Here is a 22,719-nt window from a genome sequence, read left to right on the forward strand (position 1 = left end):
TAACATTACTTCCAAGTGTTATCGATTTTCTGATATTTAGCCACAAACGTAACATTTTAAACGAAGTAAACTCCTATAATACCTATGCTTGATTATTCTGTACAATTCATATGATAGTCACTTGTGACACAGTTTGACTAATTTGGATCATGTTTGAAACACTCATGCTGCTTTTTCAATGGATTATTCCAATGTATTTTTTAAATGACGTTGTTTGTCCTGAATTATGCATCATCCAATACCTCTTTCGCCTGCGTCAGTCCTTATTTCTTTAGTTGATGAAGCTCTACGTTGCAGGTTCACTTCACTATTAGCCTTTTTACTCCTGGCTAACCTTAAACTTTTATATTCATGTTTCTGCGAAGGACAATTCCTAAATTTACCGTTTACCGGCTCGTCTTAAACTGAAAATCTTAATATAATCAAAACCACGGTTTGAAAGCGTTATTCTGACTTTTTAAAAACGACTGTAAGTAAAGATTGTTAACTGTGACCTAACTCCCAGCCGATCGTTCTACTACCACGCCCAAAAATACGTAAATTCACACTTTGGACTCGCAAATCGCATTTAGAGAAGAGCGTTGGCAGAACAAATACAGAAAAGCTCTGCACGTGAGCGTTTATAAGTGCCTAACATTCAGAGAAGCCTACCATTAGTTGACACTTGTTTGCACTGCACAATTGTTACTCGCTGCCTGCATAAATTTACATAGTAACACAAATTGCAGTACCCGGACATTTAATGGACGAATTCGATAATTAATGCATCCATTATCGATATCGTTTTCAGAGCCATAGACAGAAATGTACATAGGACGGCAGCTGGTGCAATGCACTGTACTGTCACGGCACAAAGCAAGGCACTGACAGCTTCATTAGCAGCAACATCGCTTGCAGACGCCCGGCCTCAGTCTTTGATGTTTCATGAAATAATAAGCAAAATAAATTCTTCTCTAAAGTCATCCTGCTTTGATTCTGCAAGCGGCAGGCCTTTACTAGAGCTTTGTTAGCGAGATATGTGAAAACTTTATTGGCAAAAGATGAGGCATAGATTTAAAAAAATGCATAGTCCAAAAATTGCATAGTCAAAATATGTGGCAGAGATGTAAAGAGAACCATTGCACGTTCATAAGGCGAGGTATGAACATAAAATATTGAACGTTGTACCTTCAAAAGACAAGACAGAGGTGTAAAGAGAAGAGTTAACCTTCAAAATACGATTCATAGATCTGAACAAGTAAACATTGTGACATGGCATGGACTTAAACAAGGGTGCACATTAAGTGTGAAATTCGAATTGTGTTTTGTGCCGTTTAAGACTTTTACTCTACAGCATTTTCAAGGAAATTCTTGAATTATTTGCATTCTAAACAATTGAATTTTGTGTTCGTCGAAACTCCTTTTGCAACAATTCTTGCTCATTGATCTTCTTGAATTTTTATTGCTGCGTTGTTTACGAGCGTCTGTCATAGTTCAATTAATCAGATGAAAAAAGTGAATATTTTTCTACAATAATTTTGTTGTCGTCAAATACGAGCCGTGCAGCTAATGCCTTCATAGCTCGCCTTCTCTTGAAGCGTTCTGCATTGATTTTTTCATTCACGCTATTTTGTCAAGTGTGTCTTTTCTATGACACTTGAATAATAATTAATCAAGTATACTGTCTCAATGGTTTCCGGCTCGAATTAATATCCATGTAATATAATAAGGAGGAATGAAAGAGGGATACTATTTTAAGTAGTAATTATTTAAAGTTAAACATGGTGAGGTATTATTGCAGGAATCGATCACGTAACCATTTCGACACGATCGCCGTAATTATTTCGACACGCCCATACTGAGAGTATGGGACAACCTGACAATTTCTATACCCGTTCATCCACTGTGCCACGCGGTTATTCTCTTCCTTGACGCCATTTATGCCCTTTCTTCTAAAGTGCCGCACGGATACTCCTTCACTCAACGCCATTTTTCAACATTCTGCCACAAAATGCTCTGCAGTTATTTTCTTCCCCAACGTCATTTTTGTACCCCTTCTCCTAAAGTGCCTTCTCCTAAAGTGCCTTCTCCTAACTTGCTTTCTCCTAAAGTGCCTTCTCCTAAAGTGCCTTCTCCTAAAGTGACTTCTCCTAAAGTGGCTTCTCCTAAAGTGCCTTCTCTAAAAGTGCCTTCTCCTAAAGTGGCTTCTCCTAACTTGCCTTCTCCAAAAGTGCCTTCTCCTAACTTGCCTTCTCCTGAAGTGCCTTCTCCTAAAGTGCCTTCTCCTAACTTGCCTTCTCCTAAAGTGCCTTCTCCTAACTTGCCTTCTCCTAAAGTGCCTTCTCCTAAAGTGCCTTCTCCTAACTTGCCTTCTCCTAAAGTGCCTTCTCCTAAAGTGTCTTCTCCTAAAGTGCCTTCTCCTAAAGTGCCTTCTCCTAAAGTGCCTTCTCCTAAAGTGTCTTCTCCTAAAGCTCCTTCTCCTAACTTGCGTTCTCCTAAAGTGCCTCCTCCTAAAGTGCCTTTTCCTAAAGTGCCTTCTCCTAACTTGCCTCCTCCTAAAGTGCCTCCTCTTAAAGTGCCTTCTCCTAAAGTGCCTTCTCCTAAAGTGTCTTCTCCTAAAGTGCCTTCTCCTAAAGTGTCTTCTCCTAGAATGCCTTCTCCTAAAGTGCCTTTTCCTAAAGTGCCTTCTCCTAAAGTTTCTTCTCCTAAAGTGCCTTCTCCTAGAGTGCCTTCTCCTAAAGTGCCTTCTCCTAAAGTGCCTTCTCCTAAATTGCCTTCTGCTAAAGTGCTTTCTCCTAAAGTGCCTTCTCCTAAAGTGTCTTCTCCTAAAATGCCTTCTCCTAGAGTGCCTTCTCCTGAAGTGCCTTCTACTAAAGTGCCTTCTTCTAAAGTGCCTTCTCCTAAAGTGCCTTCTCCTGAAGTGCCTTCTCCTAAAGTGCCTTATCCTAAAGTGCCTTCTCCTAAATTGCCTCTTCCTACAGTGCCTTCTCCTAGAGTGCCTTCTCCTAAAGTGCCTTCTCCTAGAGTGCCTTTTCCTAAATTCCCTTCTGCTAAAGTGCCTTCTCCTAAAGTGCCTTCTCCTAAAGTGTCTTCTCCTAAAGTGCCTTCTCCTAAAGTGCCTTCTCCTAAAGTGCCTCCCCCTAAAATACCTTCTCCTAAAGTGCCTTCTCCTAACTTGCCTTCTCCTAAAATGCCTTCTCCTAAAGTGTCTTCTCCTAAAGTGCCTTCTCCTAAAGTGCCTTCTCCTAAAGTGTCTTCTACTAAAGTGCCTTCTCCTAAAGTGTCTTCTTCTAAAGTGCCTTCTCCGAAAGTGCCTTCTACTAAAGTGCCTTCTCCTAACTTGCCTTCTCCTAAATTGCCTTCTCCTATAGTGCCTTCTCCTAAAGTGCCTTCTCCTAAAGTGCCTTCTCCTAAAGTGCCTTCTACTAAAGTGCCTTCTCCTAAAGTGTCTTCTCTTAAAGTGCCTTCTCCTAAATTGTCTTCTCCTAAAGTGCCTTCTCCTAAATTTTCTTCTACTAAATTGTCTTCTCCAAACTTGCCTTCTCTTAAAGTGCCTTCTCCTAAAGTACTTTCTCCTAAAGTGCCTTCTCCTAAAGTACTTTCTCCTAAAGTGCCTTCTCCTAAAGTGCCTTCTCCTAAAGTGCCTTTTCCTAAAGTGCCTTCTCCTAAAGTGCCTTCTCTTAAAGTGCCTTCTTCTAAAGTGCCTTCTCCTAAAGTGCCTTCTCCCAACTTGCCTTCTCCTAAAGTACTTTCTCCTAAAGTACTTTCTCCTAAAGTACTTTCTCCTAAAGTACTTTCTCCTAAAGTACTTTCTCCTAAAGTACTTTCTCCTAAAGTACTTTCTCCTAAAGTGCCTCCTCCTAAAGTACTTTCTCCTAAAGTGCCTCCTCCTAAAGTGCCTTCTCCTAAAGTGCCTCCTCCTAAAGTACTTTCTCCTAAAGTACTTTCTCCTAAAGTACTTTCTCCTAAAGGGCCTCCCCCTAAAGTGTACCCTATCTCTTCCCCACGTTCATCCCACGTTAGGTAGCCTAAGTCATCGGACGTTCATCTGTCTTGCTCAGCGCTCCTGTTCATCAGCTGCACGCTGGGGCGGTCTTGCGTACAATAAAGCTCGGTTACTCATCATTATTCGGGGTCTGAGATTTATCTTCATTTATAGGACAGCACTGTATATTCGAGAGTATTATACATTACATTTATCACATCACACACACGAGTATGCATCACATTGTATAATCAAACAATAAAATCGAAAAAAGTCTACGGGGCTGCAACCAGCATTTAAGTATCTCTTGCACAATGGAAAACTAATTGATGCCTGATCACTATTGATAAATTGATTAAAATTTTGTCCTACTTTTCGATAATACTTAAAAAATTATTAATTAAGTTGAAGCAGGTCTTTATGTCTGCAGAAAATGAGTCTGCGCATCATGGAAAATTCAATTCAAACTGTAAAATATGTCATCTCCGTACTAGGAAGCGCTGAAAAAATACATTTGAATATTTTTACGATTATATAATATTATTTAAATTATCTTACGATTATTACGATTACGATTTAAATATTTTTACAATTACAATAATTGATTATTCAGAATCTCCGTAAAAATTAATAACTAGGCATCCTGCGAGGACAGCATCCCCTCGGACCGCAGCGTTTGCAGGTCCTCAGGCGCAGGTAAGACTCGCCTGCTGCGACTTTACCTCAGTGCGCGTTCAGTCGCGGTGTGGTGAGGTGGTCGGTGTCGTCCTCGCTCTGTCATGTGCACACACAGGCGAGCCTTTAAAGCTCTGTCGTTCGTATCTCGACGTCGCTCAAATGATGGTGATGAATAGCGTGCGCAACACTGCCATGTCACCAGCACCACTCACTTCACAGAGACTCTTTTTCATATTAGTTAAATTTTCACCTAATTCATTGTTCCTGATCACCAAAGATGCATTCTAACTTTTAATTGCATGATTTAACTTAAGTGCGGATAAATTCTTTTTATCGTGCGTAATGCCATCTACCAACGATGCTTCAAATAAATTTTCTAATTTCTACACATGTAAACTACATTGCGGCTAGGTAGAAGTTTGAATTTTTTTATTCATCTAGGCTTTTATATTGAAATACTCGTCTTCTCACTGCCTGATGATTCAAACACTGTATCTAGAAGCTACAAAGGTAAAGATTTAAGCAGAAACTAATACAAGTGGCAGACCCAAGTAAAGAACTGAGCGCTAAATGCATGAAGTCAGATGTTGTAAATGAAGTAATCCAAGATTTAAGTCGAATTTTTTGATGAATTAATGTTTATAGAAGTTTGTATCATAATGAGTTCTTTGTCATGTGAGGCATTTTTTCTCATCTTGCGCAGGTGTCGATTAAAAGATGTTACAGTAATGGACAAAAACATCAATATGCAAGCTCCACTGGACGGTGCACACCATCAAACATTTAGTAGGATGTAACTATCTTAACATTTTGCTACTTGAACGTAACTCTTACGACTAAAGCTTTTGGTACGAATAAGATAAGTAACAGTTATTGTGACCCTATAGATGGGAATGGTAAAGGCACTAACCAATTCAGCTATTTTGCTCAAATACCTTCACGTATATTCCATCTCTATTAATCAATTAGGAAATCGAATATTGGATATTAACATAATCGCATGGCTCCAAATTCATGGTGAATTTAGATTGAATAATTGAAAATTTCAATTTACAACACAAAAATTTTGGATTCATTTGAATTTTATATTTTTATGCGCTATTAAATTTCAGGTATAAAAAATACTGACCACATTTCATTACGAACCCGTTTCATTTCTGAATATGTTGGTACAAATTTTCATCGTGTATATAATAGTTCTTTCTGAAGCGAACTAGATTATTTTTGTGTGGGTTAAATGAATATAAAATATGAATATAGCAAAGATTGCGCATAGAACAATCACATAAGAAACTTGAAAAGCTTTTATACAACCCGAAAAAATAATTAAAAACTAGCTAAGCGATCGATATATTTACTGTAATCTATTAGTATATCATTTGTACATGACACTGATAGCGCGTGCATGTATGTATACGTAAACACCTACATATACATACATACCTTTGTATTTATACGTGTTTTTGGGTCTGTCAGCTTTAGGGAAAATTGCACAGTCGTTTTCTGATGCAGAATTACGAGTATTGACAAACTAATGCGGTACTTTGATGTCCTAACACTACTGATTTTACTGATTAATGCTTATGCTGCAGATAACAATTTGTAAATTAAAATTGGAACAATTACACTATATATTTGGTTTTCTCGCCTCTGTTTTGTAGGAAGTTTTCATGATTATCATGTAAAAAATTTTCACCAGCAGATTAAACGGGAATGACATTCCAAACTGGATCAGGAATAGTGACACCATTGTAAAAGTTCATCGATATTTGGACAAAATTTCACAAATTCTCAGATTGTGCCGCATGCGTCAGTTCACTGAAAGTAAAATAATGCTGATGCTGCATTGTAAAATATGTGTTTGTTAATTGGTTGACTTGCTCTGACTTGCCTTTTATTTCATTTTAATAATAAAGTTTTCAGGAGTACGATGCTGGTTATTCCGAAATTACCCGGCGATTATGAAAATTTTACTTGAAAAATGTATGCGACAGCTTAACTCGTGCAATTGGTAGGCAAAATTAAAGCCTGTATTAATATTAATTAATATATTCTTGATTTCCCGATGCTAAATGTCGCATGTCTCACTATTGGCATTAGATCTGCTGGTCACTGAAACGGCAGCTCCATAGCATCATTAGCCTAATCCGAGCTAAAAAATATCCATGTGTTCCAAAAATTATGACCTCGGGTGTATAATTGACGGAATTTTGTAAGAAAATTAATATTTTAAACAATTAATTGTTTTGAGAACTAGGTCGTTCGATCTATTCCTCAATTATTTTTTTTCTCATATAGAGCTATGGCTGTAAAATTTTCATGAAACGTAGTTTAGATTGGATACATGTAGATAAGAGTTAGTAGTGATGGTAGATCTCCACATTTTAGTATTAACATGAATGTGATGATTAGTGTTAGAACATGCGAAGCGGTGGATGTGCAAGCTTGCACGCTGTAGGAAGTTGAGTAAGCAGATAACAGAAAAATGTGCTAAAGCGAAGAAAGAAGAGAGAAAGAGAGGAGAGGGATAGAAAGGAGCAGGAAAGAAAGGAAACAGAAAGAAAGGAGAAAAGAAGAAAGCACGGAGTATTTTTCCATCCCAAGATGTCACTTCTTTTCTGCTGGAGCTTTGCGGTTGCCTTCTACGCTCTTTGTATGCAAGGTAAGAGCAGAATAGATGGTTATAGATAGTAACAGAATAGATAGTAACATTGTAATATATGTTATTTAGGAATATTCTCGCAATATTCACTAATTCGGATGAAAGTTTGAATCACAATTCATTCTTAAACATGAAGTTTCTCTCTTTGATCGATTCTTTCATTTAAATATTTGTAATTTTTTGCGATTAAATTTGTTTTTTTTTGTTTGGGTAAAATTTTATCAACAGGTTGAGTAACAGCTTGCGAAACCGTGAAACTTTTTTCGATTATCTTAGCATTTATAAGTTTTAGATATAAAGTGGAATATAATGAATTAATCTATGAATTTACTTTCACAATTTTTTTTCAGTGACTTAGCCGAAACGATCGCGTAAATGACGGACATCGATCTCAATTGTTATCATTGCTTCAGCACTTGCCGAAGAAACATTAAATGTGCACAAGAAATTTAATTTCATATTTCATAAATGAGTACAAAAAAAATTTGATAACAAATAGAAGATCTGAATTTTACGAAGAAATGCGATAATATATAAAAGATCAGGATTTTCTTTGATGTTTTCCCAGGAAATTCGAATACTAACGCTTAATCCACAGTGCTGTTGCTATCCCAGCTCAGTCGTGGCAATAAAATTGCAATATCCGAATTTGTTTGGATAGTTTGTGTGTCAGAGTTGGAGAGGAAGACTTTCGTTCGGGTCCGTTAATTGACATTGTATGCGACAGGAATTTTGCGACAACGTGGCGTTCTGAAAGCGGATGCCGAATGCGAAGTTGCAGTGACGAAACTCGAGCACGGAAGTCGGTTTTTGAAGCATTCAAAGGATTCACAAATCCTCTGGTTTATATTAGGGGTTTAAAAACAAACCCATGGTTTTAAAACCATAGAATAAGGGTTTGGCGGGGTTTTAAAACCATAGAATAAGGGTTTGTCGGGGTTTTAAAACAAACCCATGGTTTTATAAAACATAGAATAAAGGTGTTTCGGGGTTTTAAAACCAAAACAATAATTATCCCAACATAATTATTATTTAATTTGATGCTGTAAACAATTTTCGGGTAGATAGTGTGTTGAAAAATAAAGTGTTTTAACGCAAGTTAGTAACACGATAGTAACTTGGCAGTTACTCGTCAAAAAACTGAGTGATTGCAATCTTTGTGAAGGCTTTTACAGCATTAGTCCTGTGCTGCCATAGCAGTCCATTTCTGATATTGCTTTATTTTGAATTATATCATTTCATATTTATTTAACTATCTCATATAGGAGTCAAATAAGAGGATATGTGATAATATTCTCGCGGGTATAGTGGCAGGTTTTGTTACCAGGTGACAACACCTATATTATAACATAACAGTCATATTAAAATACTTTATTGCACATCAATCACTATTACAGACTTTCTGCATAAAATGAGACACATAGCACATGTTGTAGAACACGGGTAATTAGCAGTCTTAGTTCACGGAACTAAACGTTCCACATGACACATGACGACGTCTTCCTTTCCAAGTCCACGCTCTTGCTGCTATCTATTCCTATCCTCAATCTCTGACCACAGTTCCAGTACTCTCTAAACTATTCTAACAATAATCCTAAATTGACAACATATTTATTAAATAAATGCCTAATGCCTAACTATAAAATAACATTTAATTCAAGACCTCTACAATATAATAAAAAATTCTGCGTTCAGCTGTCAAACAAAGTATTGAAAATCTCGATCCTGTCGCTCCAGACAATAAACCTTCATAGATAAACACCTAACAATTTTTTGATGTAAACATTTCGATTATTTAGCTTTATTTTGAAAATTATTTCCGGCTTATTTCTTACCGAGAAAATCTAAATCTTGAGCACAACTCGGCTTTACCGGATGAACGTGCGAAATGACGGCGCGGACTTCAGCTAGGCTCAAATGAATCCTGAAGCGAGGCTGGGATTTCCGTGACAAATCGAGACTCCTGAGCTTGGCAATTTTTTTTCTGTGCCATACGAGTAACTCGAAGAAAGAAACGAATTTATGCATTTTTGGAATTCCTTACAGTTTTCAAGATTTCAGCGATCGAAATATAAAACAAATTCAGACTAAGCTCAAAAAGTTCGCCCAACACTCTAATTAAAGACGGCACTGACTTACATATGGTAGGCAAAAATAAATGAATGGCATGTTGGCATACTCATATATTTTTATTGAAAACTTGTTATTCAGATTTTACAGTGGGTATCATGGCTAATATTTCAATGATATTTAATTAAAAGTTTACTGGTCACAATTCTACTAAACGCGTGCCAATTCATTTTGCATGTGGGTAATATTTCGTGTTTAGAATGATTCATTGAATAATAAACTAAATTTAATCGAGCAATGCTGTCATCTGATCAAGAAATTGAAAAGAAATTTCAGATACTAAAAAAAATTTTTTAAACTAGATACCTAATTATAAAAATACTAGCACAAATCCCAGGTTAATTTCTCACGAAATTCCAAAGTATTAATAACCATCGTCAGAATCATTGATGGGACAAAATTTCCACTAAGAAAAAGAAGACCTCAACTAATTCAAGATAGATATTGGTGACAATTATGGATCATTGGGCTTAAAAACAGGGTTTATCCACACCTGCGGCTAAGCTGCTCCGGTCTGCAAGCCTCTTCTGAAGCCAAAGCTCCGGGTAGTTCATTTCTGGAAGATTTTGTCCAGGATTGCGACGCAATTGGTTTGCCAAGAACAAACTCGGCTCTGCAAGAAGCTTCCCCGATTGTTAGCTTGTGGGCGGTGAGTCGACCGACCGGCACCGCGATTTTTACCAAACTCTTGGATAAAAGGACAGACACTTTTATTATACCCCCTAGATATAGAGGTGGCCATTTTTAATACACTCTTTTATATAAGAGTTATTGCTTCTACCGAGCTCCTAGGTAGAAGAGTATGCGTTTTTACTACACCCTTGTATACGAGAAGGCACATTTCCTCAGCACTGTCATGGATATGATAGGAGGCGTTTTTACCGCACTGTTAAACGATTGAGCAGACGATTTTATTGCATCACTAGATATTTAAGCAGACATTTTTACTTATTCCGATATTTTAGAGTAGATATTTTTCTGCATTCCTAGACATAAGAGTAGTCATTTGTCTGCATTCGTGGATAAAAGAGTAGCTATTTTTCTGGATTCCTAGATTTACGATTATGCATTTTCAGCACTCCTAGATTCAAGAGTAATCGTTTCTACAGTATACGTTGATGTACGATTTGTCACTTTCTCCGCATTTAAGAACAGATTTTTTATGCATATAAGGTTACCGCGATATCCACTTAGCGGGAATAACTAAAGTTTGTACTCCCTTTATGTTGTTTTTTATGCAAAATAATTACACGTGAAATGTATGCAGCACGAAGCATCACAAAATTTACAGTCCCATTGTTTATTATGACTTTATTTGCAGCAGTTGCAGCAAGCAATCTATCCCTATCCCAGTTAGCGGGCTATAAAGTCGATTAGGTAATCCAAATATCTAATTTAAAATTTATATTGTAATTATATATTATATGTAAACTATGTAAATAATATAATATAATATAATATAATATAATATAATATTAAGTAAGCATTCTTAGTTAGGTTGACCATATACATAGCATAAATTTATGAAATTCAATTGAATTCCAATTTTCAATGAATCTCAGCAAGCAGCAGTTGAAACATAAGCTACTCTAACATCTGAAGAAAATTAGTTTGGCGTAAAAAATGTTTCGTAACATTGCATCGAAGACGTAAACTAATCTAAACTTATAATAAACCATTTCATTCAAAAAATTAGACTGTACGGAAATGTTATTTTTTCCTACAGAGGCTAGTGGAGAGAATTAATTACAGCCAGAATCAATTGAGTTCAATGTTTAATGATTTTAATAGAGAATAATAGAAGTGGGTTATTGATGAAAGAAAAATAACTGTATTTACAAGCTTGGAACATAGACTACAAATTATCAGCTGAGAATCAAACTGTTACCGTTTAAACTTTTTTTTATTATAAGTAGAGAGTACGCAATGAGTGGAATTAAAGAGTAATATACATATGTATTTACTCCTGTTATCATATTCGGGTTTACTTGTTACTTTATTTCTACTGAAAATTTATATAAATTAAAATAATTAATTTCTTCAATTAATTTATTAAAATATACTAAAATTATTCGTCGATGAATGGTCGCTATTTTTTATACAACTGCTTTATATCTTTTACCTACTTTTATTTTGAGTATCTGATAAGAATATAGCAATTTTTCTACTATGGCGTTAATGATGTATATAAATAAATCATCTAGCATCAGTTATGCGCAAAAATGTGATATTATTCATAATAAACTTAATTATAAGATTCCAATATTGAATATTGTTCAATAAATCGATGTTGTGAAAATATACGAGGCTCCTGTTAATCCTCAGCGAGATCCTTTATGCAATGCAATATCCGATAAGTTTTAACTTGGCACATTTACAGCAAAATTATGCATAGAAATTCTCTGCAACATTCCATGGCTGAATCGCCAAGCGAACGACTCGTTATTAAATCTTTGCAGAACATTAATATTGACGTTGACACATCCAGCGTCAAAATTGAAATAACAATATCTTTGAAAGTCATAATTGAGCAAATATTGTCAATCAAAAACTTTTACTTATTTTATGTCTGGCATATGTTCTTTTTTCACTAAAAACGAATATTTTCGAATGACATTAGGAATTTAATTTGAGCTTCAGTTCTGACAGTAGCCCAAAGGATCAACAGGATAATCGTACTGGGCCGAATTTTCCAGTCTAGGTTGAGGAGAAGCTTATCGACCAACAGAGCAATGAAATTCTCCAAACTATTGTTTTTACAGCTCGCAGAATTGTCCCTTTCGACTGGTGTATTTTTGTGGGACATTTTTAGTACACAATTTTGACCTGAAATTCCGAAGATGCTCGGTACTATTCCCGCAAAATTACATGTTTGGTCTACAATTTTTTTAAAGAGCTGAAGTTGGGAGTAGAGGATATTGCAGAGGAATAAAGGGGAACTGTATTATAGAAGCAATTTTTTATATCTAACTGGGTCGTTAGCCCCAGCGTTGCCGAAGTTCGATGATTTTTTTAATTTTAGAATCTCGTAAGTCCAATATCGTGAAAACTATCATTCTAGTTGTCTCCAATCCCTTGAATAATAAAAACCCTATGAATATTAATTAAAAAATACCCGTTCAAACCCATATTTTACAGTTATTATGTAACTCACATATGATTTTTTTTGCAATCGTCGAGCTTTAACCGTTAAGAATAAAATAAATAAAGAATAGGTCGGGTAGTATACTGACATCATAGGTATATTCGATACGTGTCCCTTGCAACAGCCCTTATATATTATATTAAAATTTATTTATTTTCAAAATATATTCATGCTATGTTTTAAAAATAATTCTGTCCACGTTATTCCAGATTGAATCGTAAATCAAGCTCCACGTTGACAGTCTCTGGAGCACCTTCATATACATTGTCCATGAAAAATGTCGGAAACCAGAGCGCTTTTCGTTTGCACATGTCCGCTTTTCTCCCGGACATAATTTAGGTAGATAAATAATCTCAAACTATTGCTTTATTCATCGCATTATTTCATTTTTGTACACAAATAATCCAAATAATCATGCCAAAATAGCGAGCCTTGCGACAGGACGGAAAATGCACCGGATATTCGTGCCAAAAGACAGATCGACTGTCCGTCCCGCACTTGCCTGCAAGTGTATGCACGTGGGGCGGCCGTGCGTCTTCATTTAGAGGACTGTGCGCCGATATTTAATACACTAGAGTGCTTGCCGATGTCTTTTTAGATAAAAATAAATGGCAGCCGTCCGTTCGTGGCTCACAGAGCTATACGCTCGCCCCATAACTGAAGTGTTCGAAAAACAGGAGGTGATGGAAACGCTTGTCCCTGTTGACATCAGGGCTTGCATTGCCGCTTCAAATTTCGTTTACGAAATAAAATTTACAATTTTTAATGTCGAATTAGGAGTACGAGAATTTGTATTAAGAGTGCGGGAATTGTCAGCAAGTTGATTGATTTCAATAGTGACTGCTGAGTGAAAAATAATTTCAATAATACTCGTATGTGTTTAAAAACTACTTTTTAAAGACAACACTCCTAAAGAGGCCAGTGTCTCCGACGTTACACATGTACAATGAATTTCTAATTTTATTTTCAAAAATCAAGGAAAAAAATATAAAATTTTTCTATAATATTGAAAAAAATTCTTACTTTTTATATTATTTGTTCTGTCAATTGATTCATGCATTGTATCCGAGTTTAGGCAAGTGTGCAAAATTTCAGATCGATTGGACAGGTAAAAGTGTGTTAAATATCGATTATTAGATTTGTTGCAGACATACAAACAAAACACACAACAAGAAGTGAAGTTAAAGAGAAGTGTTGTAAAAATGCAAATAACGGAATCATGGGAGCGAGATATATGCAACCGGCGAAGAAAGATTTCAGCTATCGCGCATCTGCAAGAGTGGCGACTTTTGAGACCTCCGAAACCTCAAGTCTTCATTTCATTGCAATTTTTGATTTTTTTGGGGATGGAAAGTTAAGGGAATAAGGGAACAATAATTGTAAGGGAATAAATTATTTATTGCTTCGTGCAATTGCTTAACTTTTGCCCGTGTCTCAGTTTGTAAAATTCCTCGGGCAGCCTCAAATTTTCATTACGGTAAAGATTTAAGGGTGGAATTTTCGACCCTTGTTTGTACATTTTTACAGTAGCTTTAGCACTTGTATTCGATCTTCTCATTATAAGCATATTTCGTATAATTTTACATTCAGATTTCATACATTATTTGCTTCATTTCACTCGCCCTAATCGTTTATTTGTGTAAATTTTCCTCATCGTCTGTTTTTATCGCACCTTTTAACTGTTTTCCCTTTTTCGCCTATTTGTTACGTATTCCTGCGCATAGGTTTCTACCAACTGTTTGCAAACATCGCAACTTATTTGTGACACGATGTCCCGGCGCTCGGCCTCCTGTCGAGCCGTGCTCTGCACCAGACAAGTTTCCCATACGATATTCACGCGACATTTCAGCTCCAGAACTCAAACACAAGTACAGTTATTTTTCGTGGTAAATAAAAATAACTTATGAGATGTCTAAGGTTCTCACGCACAACTTCTCATGTCTCTCAGAAATTCTTAGAGGAATGATATGCTCCTTGCAAATCAACTGCGAACTTTTTGAACACATGTAATACATTCTTAAACTCAGAAGCTGCTTAGGCATATGAGTCAAGGAACACATTTCAAACTTTGCATACTGTATTCAAGTCACCTAAAAGTTTCGGTGAATAAAATTGCAATGCTAAGGTACATATTATTTATTTATTTTTGCAGGAGTAAACTAATTCTTGCGACATACTTTGGGAATGTAATGATGAAATTTGCAATTAAATATTCGATAAAAATGCTAAACTTGCTATAAAATATACTATATACATGTAAATTATAAGCGCACCATGATGAATTCAACACAAAGGCTAAACTTGCAATTAAATATTCTGTACACGTGCTAAATTCGACATAAATTTCTGTCGAGTACTCTTACTTGTGCTCTTCGCACATTTGTTCGTCATAATTCATCACACAAAGAATATTTCTCAAGGCGTCGGAGAAAATTTTCTCACTAAGCATAACCTGATAATTGTGAGAAATGATTAAAACTTTATGATACAATGAATGCAGATTTTGCGCATAGTGTTGATGCTGCAATTGCAAACGTTGCTCCTCGTTTAAGAATGCAGGGATTAAAAGGCACACTATTAAATGATATTTTAATATTCCTGTCCCAGTTATCTATCATCGATATCGACTACTCAATAAAGAAGAAGATCTAATTGCATAATACCTACTTAAATCGAGCGATACCTCGTTGATAATCTAATGCAACCTTATTCCTTGGCTCTGCTTAATAAGTCTAGATGGGCCGCTCCTCGGGTCTCATTTGTCATGGCGTACGGCTAATTTAGAGTTTTGCGAGCAAATGCAAATGAATTGTGTCTCCTTGGCCGTTCTTCGGCGCTGGCATATTCCAATTGGCTCAGCCAGGCGACAATTTGTATTCCCTTGCGGCGGATAAATGGCCGCTGCACTCCAGATGCCATTCCAAGACCAGGAATGATTCGCCTGACGCTCATACCAGATGATTGATCATTTCATTACGGCGAGCAATGATTATGGACGAGTCTAATTAGAGATCCCAATGCTCTGAATCACTGTCCCCGCTCCATCGTATTTGGATAGAGTACCAGATCCTCGCTCTGCTTCAAAGTGGATTGAGAATCCTTTAATGCACGGTTCAAAGAGCACGTACATCTGTGCCTAGTGCGCTAGACGCTGGTAATGTATCTGTGCCTAGTGCGCTATACGCTGGTATTGTACCTGTGCCTAGTGCGCTAGACGCTGGTATTGTACATGGGCCTAGTGCGCTAGACGCAGGTATTGTATCTGAGCCTAGTGCGTTAGACGCTGGTATTGTATCTGTGCCTAACAAAATGGCTTAATTTACGTGCTATCTACTAATATAGATAATAATATAAGCAGCTTTAAAATAGTTTTATTCAAGAATAATTTTTAATAATGATTTTATTTTTAAGATAAATTTAGGTTAGGCTTGTCATTAATTTTGTAAGAATATCATTCACGTCCATGACTCTTGATGAATCACAGGAAAAATTTGTACGTTCTGGTCGCACTCTAGGAAAGTACTCTACTTAAAAAAATGCTGGGTATTCAGTTTATTAATATCCTGTACGACGATTAAAGTCCTCTTTTGATTCAGATAATTTCGTCAACTTCTTTCAAAATTCATCACTCTCAACGTACAGCAAATTTATTAGCGTTTCAGATCAGAGTGAAATTACAATTAGAGTATGAATTTGCCCGTCGACGCATTCAAAGGTTGAATTTAATTCAACAAATTTTACTGTTCCCTGTAAAGAACTTCATTCATAGACCGAAATTTGGTATTTGTCTAACCGAATATCAAGCAAGCTAAATTTAGAATTAATACTGAATAAATAATTTATGGTTATTACCTAATTTCACTATTTGATGCCTATGATTAGAAGGATCCTTGTTTATGTCGGTAATGAAACTTCATTCTGAGACTAGAATCGTGCTCGACGAATATGTATATTATTGTAGAAGAATGGAAATATTGTTATTTCCTACTCTTATTCATGTATGAAAACATTGATTAAATCATAATTCAGGACAATTGAAATGTCCAATTATTTCATCCGTTACAAATACTTTCTTACTAAATTTTGGTGATATTCACTGCATAAACGCAAAGAAATGAATGCTCGTTCTATTTCAACGTTCGAATATTTTAGCGTCAGAAAGGAAGACTTTGAACTTTGATGTAAACAAGGAAACTTTCGAGAAAAGTTTGTCTGTAATATATGATCGTGTGTCAGGAACAAATAGGCTAGCAATCGATGGAAGCGTTTCTGTACAAACCAATATTTGGCCCAACAGATCGAGCAAACTGGATATGGTGTTTGGTTTTACGAAACGCATTAGGACTTCAAATGTAACTTCAAAGAAGAAGTCTTGTATTAAGTCGAGCCTTGCAAGTTGCGCTGGAATAGAGCACCACAAGGGACAGGCTGTAGGCAAGGTTTATGTTTGTTCTGACGTATGGCTAGACCGACAAAGCTACGGCGCTACTACTGCTCATGAGACTTACACTGATATCCTTGCGCTGTTCAAGAGGCCGACACTTATACACAAGTAAGGTTTTATAAGAGAATGCAAAGATACTCTTGCTCTGTTCAAGAGGCCAACACTTATACACAATTAAGGTTTTATAAGAGACTGCAAAGATACTCTTGCTCTGTTCAAGAGGCTGACACTTATACATAATTAAGGTTTTATAAGAGACTGCAAATATACTCTTGCGCTGTTCAAGAGGCCGACACTTATACACAATTAAGGTTTCATAAGAGACTGCAAAGATACTCTTGCTCTGTTCAAGAGGCCGACACTTATACACAATTAAGGTTTCATAAGAGACTGCAAAGATACTCTTGCTCTGTTCAAGAGGCCGACACTTATACTCTTGCGCTGTTCAGGAGACTCCAATGGGAATGCTCTCGCCTTTCAGAAGCCTTCACAGGCACCAAAGGCATATAAATCTAAAAAGTGAATAAGGTAACAGAAGCTGACTGAAGTGTGCACTGTCGATTGAAAACACAGCTCTTTCAAGCGCTGGTCGATCAGCTGATAGTTTAGGTCTACGGTGGTTCCTCTCCGTCGTTTTCTCTTTGCTTTGCTCACTCCCCGGCCAGGAAAATCCACTTGCCCACCGGACTTGCCCTCCCGATGTGCAAAATGATGCCATTTAGCTAACAATGTTTGCTCGTTTGCTCTATAACGTAAATAAATTGCCGGCCCTCATCTCTATCTGGCCAATATTGCGTGGCACAAGCGCACTTCAGCTCATCAGTGCCAGGCCGTGAACGTGGCCACGTAACCAAAATAAACGCAATTATAAAAGCCTACGTGCGAGGCTACGCACACACGAGCACACGATGAGGCACGCACTCGGACATTGGTGAAGCGTCAAGAATTGAAAGTTTTATTGATTTGTTCATCTATACAATTCCTCACCAAGCCTCACAATGGAAGAATTATTTTATGGACGGTATCGTCTGATTAAGTTGTTCATTCATACAATTCTTCATCAAGCCCCACAATGGAAGAATTATTTTATGGACGGTATCGTCTGATTACGTTGTTCATCCTCACTAATCCTCATGAAGACTCAAAATTGAAGAATGATCTTATTGATGATATCGTCTCATTAATTAAGTTGATCATCAATACAGTTTCTTATCAAGCCTAGCGTTAGACAAATGAACTTTATGATGTAATTGTCTGTGACGCGCAGCATGCGGGCAAACGAAGTATAATTTACGGAATCATGACGTTACAAGACGACGTGTCGAGCAGAATCAATCCTACTGTCGCACATTGGACTAGATAATAACAATCCAGTAATGTCCGATGTACCAAAATACATCAAGTTTTATGAGTCGTCTTGAACATGGAACGCTATTGTTTGAAGCCAGGGTCCAGATGCTTTGTCCCAAATTTTATTACTGCTAGACGGTATGAGAACCAAAGAAAGTTTAATTATTGTCTACCATTTTTAAGTTCTCAGACATTAAGACCCACGCACTACAAACAAAATTAAGAAAATTTTGTTCATATATAATTTTAATTCATTTAAAATTGAGTACGATAATTTTTAAATTTTTACAAAATTCATTTTGGAGCTTATGCATGGTAATCCATTTGCTTTGGTCTTAAATTCATGCACTGATCTGCAAATTAGTTTAAATAATCCCTGCTCTCCTTTTAAACTCATGTAAAATTTTTACCATCTAATAGAATATTGTGATTCTTACCTTGCTTTCGTCATTGCTACGTTTAGTTTTTCATTTTGCAATGTTTTTAATTATTTTTATTTCTCTCTCGACTCGCTCGAGGTGATGTTGCGAGTTATCGCTTTGTTTATGATCCGGAAAAAGCTGTTGTTGCTCCAGGTTGGCCCGCAACCTCTCGCCCAAATCAGGAGGTTTATGGCCCTTGAAACGCAAAGCAATGAGAGTGCTTCAAATTACAGTTATATACTGCCTTCATCAATGGCTTTATTGCCGCAATGACTTGTCTTGACGAGCCATTTAATCAAAGAAAGCTGCCAAAAGCAGCTTGATGGCTCGCCTTGTTGGCTCCCTGTTCGTCAGGAGTAAGCAGGAATATAAACGTTTTGCTTTATTTTATTTCAAATTAGGTATGAATATTCAGAGAACATTAATCATCAGCTGAGCGTGATCAGTGAAGTGGTTCCATGCATATAAGTTTCAGGCTTGAATGGGTTATGACGGTTAACAATTATCAACCGTCATTCGAGAAGAGCTAAATGAATGATGAGCAGAAAACACTTTCCAAGTTGTTGTAGATAAAGAAATTGTAAAATCGCTTATGAATAAACGAATTTAAAGCAGCCGTATATTTTTTATTCCAGAGCCTTATGTTTTTAAATTTTGCAAAATTTTAGCATTTGAATATTTAAATTTGAGAATTTGGGGCTATTCATTCGATCAGATTCAATTTCAGAAGTTTTGATACTCAAGATGATGCGCTAATACCATCAAGATGTTCGAAAGTCGAGATTAAATTTCAGAACTCTTTAAGCAATGAACTCATATGTATGGGCGAAATGACGACTTTGATCCGCTGTAATTGACTCTCCGTCAAGATCTTCACTATGGACCATGAAGATGAAAAGAAACTCGAGCGCATGAACTTTGCGTCTCCGGTTTCCATTTGGATGCAAATTTCTTGAGACGCAGTCGGTCTCCCGAGATCGTCGCGTCTCACCGCGATACTACTTTAAAGCGGTCGTGCGGAATAGCGGAGTCGCGCAGACCTCTTGATATCTGAGTGCAATTTGATGCATCTTCACTCGGTTCTAGAATATGTATATCCAGTATAGTATTTAAAATCTGTTGATTTTTATATTATATTTCAAAAGTCATGCTAATTTATGGTATGCGGTTGAAGACTTTTGTGAAAATCAAAAAAATGTAGCTTGTCACTCAAAATGGTATAAATTCACAATATGTGTCTTTTCTCTATCTGATCAATCGATATCGGTTGAGAATCGAATCATATAGCGTTGCATAACTTTTTTTGCTTTCAAAATAACCTGTTTGAAAACAAAGGCAGAATAGAAAGGCCAGTCATGGTGGCTTAAGCGTTGAGAAATATTGAGGTCATCGGGTTCCAAAAACTCGAATGCCTGAAACAAAGTCGCGAATATTGTTTTTTTAAATTCACCGAAATTGTGATTGATGCAAATCATTTTTGTCGAATTGAATGCTTCTACCTATGCGAAAAAAACCCTTTTAGGGGCATGTGGTAGATTGGCATTCTGGTCCTTGAGTTACCCATGGAAATCTGGTCATGAATAGCATTTTTTATTCTGATTACAAACACGGAACAGACAAGCTGTCTCATTGGAACGCGTCAGTATTGATCTCGTTTCATTCTACTTATTTTTGTTTGCCTTCACATATCAAGTTCAGAAATATTCGAGCTCAAGTCTCGACTTCGACAATCCGTCAAAATGTCCTTGTAATGCCTAGAAATTTTTGAATAAAAAAACAGTGATGTTTTTTGTAAGAAATTGTTGGCTGATATTTTCAGTGCTCTCGTGGAAGTTATCGAAGATCTTGCATTATTCGTCGGGGAAGAAAAGTAACTTGAAAGCAGGCTTCGTAAATTTGAACTCTTTTTAAGAAACATATTAGAAATCAATATATAGCTGCCAATCGCGTGATACTATAAAGATAAACTTAAAAATTTATCATCATTTAATTATTTACTTGCTCCATCAACATATGTCAACACTATGCTTCGCAATAAGCAAGTGTAAATACATGCCCATCACAGTTCTCGTATAATTATGCTATGGATTAATGTTCATGTTAGATAATGCCATGCATTTTGAATGTTTCGAGTCGGGTCATGCATATTCAGGCTTCGTTAATCCGTTTTCCGCTATTGCAGGGCAAGCAAAAATTTCGGTTTTGCTCTCCGGTTTGCGGCCAGCGGTATCGACCCAGCCTCCTGAACCGTTAGGCATTTTGTCCGAAACAAAGCTGGTCCTCTGAAGGCTGGTGCTGAGTCGGCAGTTTTGCAGCAGCGAATTTAGATTGATGATGCAATAGTAAGTTACGAGTTTATTAAATTGAAAAATTGACGTAACAAACTGGGTTCAATTAAATTGTGAGGCATAATTTCAAGGTCAATGTTAATTAATAAAAAACAACTCGAATAATTGAAGCATTCACCTTCAATGCAAAAAAAAAATGCTCGTTGATGTCAACCTAGCTCAAGTGTTTGTATTCAAAATCTTATTTCATGATTAAAGATGCAGTTGTTGTATTGTAAATTTTATACCAGTGAATGCCATACAAAATATGCAATTTTTTGAGTCAGTAAAAACCTGTTTGATCCGTTTGAAAAATTGGCACGTGTTTCACTTGCATTACCAAATCGTAAAATAAGATATCCAGTTACCTGCAAAAATATCAACATTTCAGAATGCTTTCTTCTAGCGGCAAGGTTAGTGATCATAAGTTCAGTTCATAAAAAGAGTAGTAGTGGAATTTTCACATGGGAGTTTGTTAGCTGTTTTTACTTTAGGAATCAAGTTTGCCCGCTAATGGCATAGCGTAAAATTTCAACTTAATTATGAATAATTCTTTGATAAAGAACTTTACATTTTTAAAGAGAAGCCATCTGACTTACAGAAATTAATGCCACGGAAAAGAAACCTGGATATTAACATATCCTTTAAGGAAGAATGAAAATTGTATGTTTCTTAATCGTTATTAATTACTGAAACATATATCTGTATTCATGCTCATTTTTTTCTGATGAAACAACCAGTAATCAAAATTTGAAACAAAAACTAGCGTGTTTACATTATATTTAGCGTATAAAGTTCTTCAGAATATTAAGAAGGTTTATTGTTTGGAGCTCACAGCTCGAAGGCCGAAGTGTCGGTGTCTGTGACCACGGCCAGGTCAAATTACCAGTCAGGATACGGAGTACGGACACCGCTGCAAGTTGTTCGTTAGCCCCGCCGTATGAAGTTACATTCGCAGCTACAGTGTCATAGCTGTCTCTNGTCCTTCATAATACCGCAGTACGTATTCTTCATAATATGGCCTTATCGTGCACCACAACCATTGCATGCGATGAAAACCTTGTTCTATTGCTACACATGACAGTTATGTTAGAAATGCAGCGAAAAAAATTGACCATGTCAAATTAATTCAGATTTGCAGCAAATATAGTGTCATTTTTATAATGGATTTTTTATAATTTTTTATTATACGTATGTTTGACAAAATATAGGAAACAACTGAAATTTTGATATCGTAATTTTTGAACATGTTACAAGCGTTATAAACAAAGAAAACGTTAGATATTTTTATGTTTTATTATTTACTGTTGCTGCTAATTCATATTTTATCCTTGCGCAAATATTATTAGTAATTTTTTGTGTCTGTAACTTAACACATAACCTATAAATGGCAAATCGCTCTGACTTTCTATAAGGCCAAATTGTTGGTGCCCGTATATGGCAGGTGTTAGTGTGACAGAAACTTCCCGAATGCTTGACGTTTCTAGAGGTACTGTCTCAATAGTAATGACTGCTTTTATAAGAGAAGGAAAAACGTCCTCAGCAGAGCACAGGTCTGGCCGAAAGTCGAAGTTGTCTGAGAGAGACCGTCGGTACT

At 36.4% G+C, this 22,719-nt stretch overlaps 2 protein-coding genes across 2 annotated transcripts in view; both read left to right on the forward strand.

The window, feature by feature from the left end:
- Window positions 1-2,060: 2,060 nt before the first annotated feature.
- Window positions 2,061-4,006, forward strand: LOC108664770 (extensin-like; the record flags this gene model as incomplete). Its single annotated transcript, XM_018151452.1, has 5 exons — window positions 2,061-2,254; window positions 2,781-2,796; window positions 3,096-3,379; window positions 3,441-3,456; window positions 3,636-4,006. Coding segments are annotated over 5 exons (881 nt in total), but the record flags the coding sequence as incomplete, so codon positions are not given.
- A 2,939-nt stretch (window positions 4,007-6,945) lies between these two features.
- LOC108664773 (neuronal acetylcholine receptor subunit alpha-7) overlaps window positions 6,946-22,719 on the forward strand; it is a 76,080-nt gene continuing 60,306 nt past the window's right edge. The window contains exon 1 of the mRNA XM_018151454.2: window positions 6,946-7,304. Within this exon, the coding sequence (XP_018006943.2) occupies window positions 7,247-7,304 (58 nt within the window). The 5' untranslated portion in view covers window positions 6,946-7,246. The remainder of the gene's footprint in view (window positions 7,305-22,719) is intronic.

The sequence above is a fragment of the Hyalella azteca genome, unplaced genomic scaffold (genome assembly GCF_000764305.2).
Source record: "Hyalella azteca isolate HAZT.00-mixed unplaced genomic scaffold, Hazt_2.0.2 contig4437, whole genome shotgun sequence".
NCBI lineage: Eukaryota > Metazoa > Arthropoda > Malacostraca > Amphipoda > Hyalellidae > Hyalella > Hyalella azteca.